The 7,929-nt window shown below is 44.0% G+C and overlaps 1 protein-coding gene across 1 annotated transcript; it reads left to right on the top strand.

The window, feature by feature from the left end:
• Window positions 1-60: 60 nt before the first annotated feature.
• On the top strand, window positions 61-7,484 carry LOC109759727 (zinc finger CCCH domain-containing protein 24). The gene is made up of 14 exons (XM_020318569.4): window positions 61-1,016; window positions 1,783-1,875; window positions 1,958-2,239; window positions 2,337-2,409; window positions 3,462-3,594; window positions 3,678-3,831; window positions 3,967-4,050; window positions 4,148-4,270; window positions 4,784-4,945; window positions 5,020-5,154; window positions 5,297-5,392; window positions 5,529-5,981; window positions 6,607-6,650; window positions 7,075-7,484. Exons 1-14 carry the CDS (start codon window positions 273-275, stop codon window positions 7,316-7,318), a joined length of 2,820 nt encoding a protein of 939 aa, XP_020174158.2. The 5' UTR covers window positions 61-272; the 3' UTR covers window positions 7,319-7,484.
• Window positions 7,485-7,929: the final 445 nt, after the last annotated feature.

Genomic DNA, 7,929 nt, shown 5'->3' with positions numbered 1-7,929 from the left:
CTCTTGTCGAACAGGAAGCACAACTGAATCGAACAAATCCAGAAGAGCTTCTTACCCTCTGAACCAACGACGGAGAAGGGGACTTGCAGGCCGCAAGTATATGTACTAGGAAATCGCTGCCGTTTGGCTCTCTCTCTCTCTCTCCTCAGCGCCCATGCGGCTCGCCAGCCGCCGGAGACGGGGGAGAAGGGGGAGGTCTGAAGAGTGTCCAAGAGAGTGTGGTGGTACAGTCAGCGACGTGGGCTCTTTAACCAGACCCATGGAATTATTTCATGTCAAAGGCCCAAATGGGTTGGGCCCAAAGGCTTTTCGGCAAAAAGCCTATTAGAAATCCGCCTCGATCTCAGAAAACAGCCGGAGCTCTCCCCGAAAACCTTTTCCGCAAACCCTCCGTCCCCGCAGCCATGGAGGACACCACCACGCCGCCGCAGCAACAGCCGGAGCAGCAGGCGCCCGAGCTCACCGGCGAGAAGCGCAAGAGGGAGGAGGAGTCTCCGGCGGCAGCCTCCGGAGAGAATCCAGCCATGGAGGACGCCACGCAGCCGCCGGCGCCGCCCCAGCAGCAGGAGGCCGAGGCCGCCGGGGAGAAGCGCAAGAGGGAGGAGGATTCGCCGGAGGCAGCCGCCGTAGACGCAGAACCGCCACCAGCATCCACCCCCGCCCCCGCCGGCGGGGGCGAGCGGCACCCGATGTCGAAGACGAGCCTGTGCTCCTTCTTCCGGCGGCGGGGGGGCGGCCCGGACGGGTGCAACCACGGGGAGGCGTGCCGGTACGCGCACACGGAGGAGGAGCTGCGGCCGCGGCCGGACGGCACGTGGGACCCCACCTCCGACCGGGCCAAGAAGCTGCGCAGGGTCTCCGAGGAGGAGGGGGAGGGGGCGGCCGGGGAGGAGAGGGCGAGGGACCGGTGGGGGCAGGAGGAGGTGACCTTCGACGAGAGCTCGCTCGACAAGTGCCTCGTCGGGCTCTCCAGGCACTGGCTCACCGACAGGCTCAAGTCCTTCCTCGACGAGCAGGCGAGTAGTACTGCTTATCTCACATCTCCTACCACAGTACTTAATTTGTGTATTCAGAAATAGTCTAGTGAAATACTGAAGTAGGCCATCTACACTGAATTAGATTGATGAACTGTACAGTTGCACTGAATCCACCGGAACCGATATAACCCTGAAGCTACCGACTCTTTTTGTAAGAAATCAGAAGCAGGAATCTAAAATTTGATGTGTTAGAAGGAGTCCATGGTAGTTCACTGTCAGGTGTAAGACGAAGTGGCTCAGGGGTGAGCAGTTTTTCTTATTCAGGTTTTCATCTCTTTAGTTGGCAATCTCATGGATATCACCAAACATGAGCTGGGACTTTTGAAACAAATCGGTGTAACCTGACAGCAGAACACCAGCTTACACGATTCACCGACAGCATATGCCCAGTATATTATAATGTCGGTTGTTCAGATATGCGAAGCTAGTTATATATTGTATGAGTTTGGTAGGACAAAGGTGGCATGTTGCTTGCCTTGCCATGTTTTGCCATCCATTTTGCAGAGAAAGGCTGCCTTTTTATCTGCTATATATTTGGCAAGTAAAACACAATAACTGTGATGTAACCAGACGCTTGTGCTGCTGAATTGCATAGAAAATGTCTTTGCATCTTTAAGGATTGGTTTATGTTCTGGGTTAAAGTATTGAGACTTTCAGAATGTTAAAAGTGCATGTGTATCGTGTGGAATATACTTTGTCTATTTTATGCTACCTTAGCGCTATAACTTCAATGATGGTTGTGCAGGGAATCTCGTATGCTGTAGCAAAGAAGAAGAAAGGAATGACTGTTGGTTTTGTGACGTTTGAAACTGTTGAACAACTGAGAAATGCCGTGGAGGTAATTGTCCATTCGTTCGTGCTGGCGACCTGTTTGGCCATAGAACAAGTGATAATGAATTTTTGCCTTGCAACTTGAGTAGGTCCTTAAGGAGAATCGATCTGGTGGAAAGCAAATAAAGATAGCAGATGCCAATCGCAGGTCTCATCAGAAGTTGCATGCAGAAGGACCGGTATCTAATAATGGAGCAGCAACAGAAAACAGTAGTGACGCTGCTGCTCCTGCTGACGGAGCATCCGGACCTGAAGCAGCAGGAGCTAGTAAAAGAACTGTGCGTGACGCAGTTACGCCCCTTGCGCATATGGCATACAGTGATCAGCTAGAGCACAAAAAAAGTTCAGTTGCACAGTTACTTAAGAAACTTGTAAGATCAATTTCATGTCCATCCACTATTTTTATCTCTGAAGCAACTGTATATTTGCTGAAATTGTGTTCACTTATCTTGTTGTCTTGTACTGCAGACTCGGAATGCTAAGAAAGCTTGCCCAGCTGATGTTACATTACCAGATTGGATTTCCAACGCAAAGCAAATTGGTAACCTTCTACTCGTAGTATTGAACTGTTGATGTGCTATTTATTCTCAGTACTTGTGTTGATCACCATGTAGGTGTTTTACGAACACCTGGATACGAGATACAATATGGTATTCAATTTTTATTGTTCCTAGGCCTGTTACACAAAATAATAGATACACAATGTTGATATTGATAAGATATGTGTGTAACCTTGATTCACTACGGGGTAACAATTTACATTTCCGAGGATAGACGGACAGTGTCATGCATGGGATTGCATAGGCAATAGATACATGGCATCCTTATGTAGTGGTTGCTTGGTCCCTTGCCCTTTCCTAACACAACAACTCCTAACAGATTTGACTTTCTTATCCTAGACTTCGGATGCCTGTTGAACTTTGTCCTAATCCAACTATTTCCTATTCCACTCTCATTCACCTGGACTCTGCTTGTCCACTATGTATGTGCACAACAATTATTAACGTTAGCTATGCTCTGAGCAGCTTACAATTTTGTTTATGGTGTTGTCCTGTTAATGAACTCCTGGATTCGTTATCTGGAATGCTTAAAGGGAAACTCCAGAAAGTTGGGAACTCTTGCAATGCAGTACTGCTTCTTTTTCAGTACCATTTAGAGTCTCTTCACCAAAATACAGAGATTATCTTGCTCGGATATAAAGTGTCTGTCAAGCTTTATCTCGATGAAAGTGAACACAACTAGCAGTGTAGCACACAACACACAAAGCTTTCTGAAAAAAAAACTTTTATTAATATTCACCTATGAGTGTTTGCAGCACATACAATTTGTGAGTTCATTTGCTTTGCTCTGTTGACCCGACTAATAATCCCGAGTGCCCGGCACATGTTATTTCATTGTTCTAAATAAAGAAATCTTACAAAAGTTTTTTTTTTGCCTGTATCCTAAAACTAAACATATGCATGATAGCAGTTCTTTGTAGGTAACTGGCATAAACATGTTACATTAGCTGCAATCTGCCAAACGCGTTTTCATGCCCCACTTGTATGATCTTCTGCTCTTTAGCTTGTGCTAAGTGTCTGTCCAATCATCCAGGTGGTCTTTCTTGCAAGCTTGAAGGCATTCTGGAGTCCCCAGTGATTGATGGGTATCGTAATAAGTGTGAGTTCTCTGTGGGACATTCCTTGGCGGGTAAAAAGACGGTAGGGTTTATGCTTGGGAATTTCAGGTTGGTTTGTTGCTTCCTCTTTCTTTTTTTCTTTTTTGTTCACTGGTCTTCCAGCATTAATGATTGATACAACAAAATCTCAGGGAAGGTGTGACTGCTGTTGAGGAACCTGTGGACTGCCCAAATGTTTCAGCAATGTCCTGTAAATATGCTATGATATTCCAAGATTTTCTGCAGTTATCATGCTTACCCGCGTGGAACAGAGTTGATAATTCTGGGTTTTGGCGCCAATTCACAGTATGCTCTCGCTAAGCATTTAAATCTGCATCGCATGCTTCTGTTTCTGTTTTCTTTTGAGATTCTACATAGTTAATTTCTCTGTGCTTATCCACCTGACAGGGATAACTGTTTATTCTGTGGTTTCCATATTAGGTTCGAGAGGGAAGAAGCCCAGCTCAAGCTGTTGTTGCACAAGATACACAAACACAAATATCGGAAGTCATGATTATTATCCAGGTTGTTTGGACTGACAATGAGATGTGCAGTCAGTTCAATGCAGTACAAATTTCCTGTTGGCAGTGCCACTGACATGCTATACTTTACATATTTCCAGGTATGCTCCACAGGTGTTGATGAGGTACTGATGAAAGATGAGTTTGCCAAATTGTCCAAGACACTGGTGCAGGGGGCTGCAACATGCTCACCTCCATTGCCTCTAACAACTATAGTAGTTCAAGTAAGTTTAAACAGTTGCATCAGAGCTATGATTCTATGCATTTTTTCCTTCAGGAATTCTGTGTTGCCTATGTCCATTAAGTTAGTCTAGATGTAGTTTTATCCTAGTTTGTTAACTTAATATGTATTACAGTGCTCTGTGACAGTTCGGTAAGCCTGCTTAGCACTTGCCACCTAGTTGGTGACTTTGTACTTTTGAACAGTTATATAGCAGACTTTGTTGTTTGAACTGAACTTTACAAAGCCTTCTCTCCATTTCAAAATAGCAGTCATTTTAAAACATGTGCAATCAAACTTTTAAGACTTTGCCAACTAATACAGTTACACACAATTTTGGGAACGTGGTGACTGGTGAGTGATTTTTATGGCTATGTCTATTCTTCATTCAAGTTTAGACATGTCGGATGCAGTTTGTTTCGAGAAGTAGGCTTCTTTGTTATTCTTGAAATATTCGCTGCTAATGTTTTTTTTTTTTTTTGAGAATGCTGCTAATGAAATTTTCACTCTCATGCAGGATCACGTAGGAATATCAAATGTAGCACCAGCTGACTGTCCACTGATCCCACTATTGGCTCCAGAAGTGGACCAATCAGAAGAGGGAGCAGTGGATAAAACAAGAATCCATGACCACATCAGCAATCTTCGGTTCTCTCTATCACCAACAGCATTTTTTCAGGTCTGTCTGAACTGCAAACCACTTTGCCAATTAAGCTTTGTTGTTAACTTTGGTATTGACTCACAAGTACACAGGTTAATACTCTTGCTGCAGAAAGATTGTACACCCTTGCTGGTGATTGGGCCAATCTCAATTCGGACACATTACTTTTTGACGTATGCTGTGGGACTGGAACAATTGGCCTGACATTAGCACACCGTGTTGGAATGGTGAATTCTTTTGCACATTTCATCTTATTGTGCATGATGGTTCTTGTTTCCAGTATATTGCACTACGCAGTTGTGAATGTTATATGGCTCTGTCATTGCTTTGGAATAGCATTTCTCACAGTTATGTTGCTGAATATGCTAGGTTGTTGGAATTGAAATGAATGAATCAGCGGTTGTGGATGCTCAGAGAAATGCTCTTATTAACGGTATAAAAAATTGCCGTTTTGTCTGCGGGAAGGTGAGGCTTATTTACCCTAATGAATGATTCTATTAGTCTGGTGTCACTGATCATGAATCATCTTTACATTTGACTTCCCAATTGTTTGTGCTCACCACAATAATCTCATCTGAATCCTCATCCTGGGAATAAACAGGCTGAAGATGTGATGGGGTCTCTTCTCACAGAGTATCTTGGTTCGCCACAGCAGCATATTGCAGCTTCTGAAAGTAATTCAGAAGTTAATGGTACAGGAAAAAAAGAGGATATAGTTGGTGGTGCAGAGAATAATGGTAAAAGTACGGAGAGCTTAACAGAGAAAAATGACAGTAGTGAGATAAATGAGGACTTGGATGATGGGGTTAGCAAAGAGTTGGAAGGTGGACATGAGCAATGCAATGAGGCTGTTCGTAACCAAAATAGCGAGGAAGCATCATCATTGGTCAATGAGGAGTCCATTGATGCAAAAGCAGCTGACTGTTCAGAGCACACCAAAACACGCGAGGAAGGTTCTTCGATTTCTAAAAATGATGTGCTTGCAGCTACTGCATGTCAGTTCAAGAACTTTGTTGCTATTGTAGACCCTCCACGTGCCGGGCTTCACCCTACGGTAAGTAAACTTCAGTCTTTAGTTTTCTTATCATAAATAATACAGTAGTTACTTTTATGTTTGGAAATGCTTACTCGAGTCTTAATACCTGATACCTTGGAGTAAGCCTTAGCCCTTTGGTTGCTAATACTCCCTCCGTCCCAAAATTCTTGCCTAGATACATCCGTATCTAGGCAAATCTAAGACAAGAATTTTGGGACGGAGGGAGTACATTGATGGATTTGAGCTATATCATTGCTTCCTGTGATATACTGTTAAATGCATTTTACAGAAATTCGTTTTTAATAGACCTGGTGACTACTAGAGTAGTGCCAGGTATAGTAGATATCTGGGGTGTTACAATAATAATACAGTACTAAAAATTATGTATAGATTTGAATTTAATATGTGAATTACCATGCCATGAAGCTGTTCCTTCCTGCATTATGACCCAATTAGCAAGCATGAACCTTGTCATTTACGAATGAATTTGCACTACTAAATAGCACCATGTTAGTTGATTGAAGCACGCCATGCTGATTGGTTCTACATATACATTGTTTTATTTTTTCTGTATGCCATTCTGCTTGTGATTGGATTACCGACCTTTGTGGAGGATCAAGCTCACATCTTGAATATTTAATAGGTGATCAAGGTATTGAGGACGCATCCACGCATTCGTCGCCTAGTGTAAGTACTCCCTATACCTGCTCTGAAGCATGGATTTCGAGTCGCTCGACTAGTCGCGACTAGTCGACGACTAGTCTATGAGTTGCAAAAATATGGTCGACTCACGACTAGTCTCACGACTCTGAGTCGCGACTAGTCACAACGCAGGCTCGACTTCTTCCGACTCGAAAACCTTGCTCTGAAGTAATGTGAGCTCTGTACTGTAATGGTGAACAGAGAGTAAAGTTTCTCATCACGAGGTTATCATGCCATCTGGGAACAAAAATGCATTTATTGAAATCTCAAATCTCGGTTGGGAAACATTAGAAGAAGTAAAAAGAGAAACAAAGACCTGTAGTTTTTCAGAAGTTTAAACACATAATGTTTACATGTACTTTACTTCTTACTGCTCTGACATTTAATATTTGTGTTTCAATTTTACCAGGTACATTTCCTGCAATCCAGACACTCTAGTTGCCAACGCGATCGAGCTCTGCACCCCATCAACCGAGCACAGGGAAAAGAACAAGGGCCACCGTGGATGGCGAAACATGAGCAGCGCCGGGCTTGCGAGGCAGAGGACCAAGTCGATGCCCAACTCGGAGCCCTTTGTCCCCAAGAGGGCCATGGCCGTCGATCTGTTTCCCCACACCTCGCACTGCGAGATGGTCATGCTCTTCGAGAGGTGAACGAAGCAGCCGTTGTTCATTTAATCCTTATTACTCTAGAGGTTAATTTAATCTCTGTCGAGGACCATACCAGAATTTTCTTCGGTCTCCTCATTTTGTTGCACCAAATGTACTTGACCTAGAACCCTGACAGTAGTTGAGTGGAGATCTGTGTTGCTGTTGTCAACTGCATTTCTTTTTATTTTCTGCCTTGTTAGATGGATGCTGGAACTCAACCAATGACCCAGATCTGCCACATCCAAAATTGTAATGGTCCAGTGCCATTCTTGTCAGGTAAAACCTTAGAAATTGCAATGGTCCAGAGCCATTCTTGGCAGGGAAAACCCTAATAAACCGATGGTCCTGGTCTGCACAAGATGTGATGAACAGTAGTAGTAGCAGCCGCAGATTTATTTGGCCTTGATTGTTTATCTTGTCAGAGAAGTTGAGTTCCTACTGATTTGGCAGCCAAACCAGACAGAAATATGGCCTACATATAGATTAAAAAAATATCTAATATCTATGGATGGATGGAGGGAGGGAGTGGATTTCATTTTCTGGTGCCCACAGGAAAGCAACGGCTCCCAATGGCAGTAGCAATCTCATCATCACAAGAGGATGAAGAGGAGGTG

The sequence above is a fragment of the Aegilops tauschii genome, chromosome 2 (assembly GCF_002575655.3).
Source record: "Aegilops tauschii subsp. strangulata cultivar AL8/78 chromosome 2, Aet v6.0, whole genome shotgun sequence".
Lineage (NCBI taxonomy): Eukaryota > Viridiplantae > Streptophyta > Magnoliopsida > Poales > Poaceae > Aegilops > Aegilops tauschii.
Note: the sequence above shows the minus strand (reverse complement) of the source record. Positions and strands in the feature narration are given on the sequence as shown.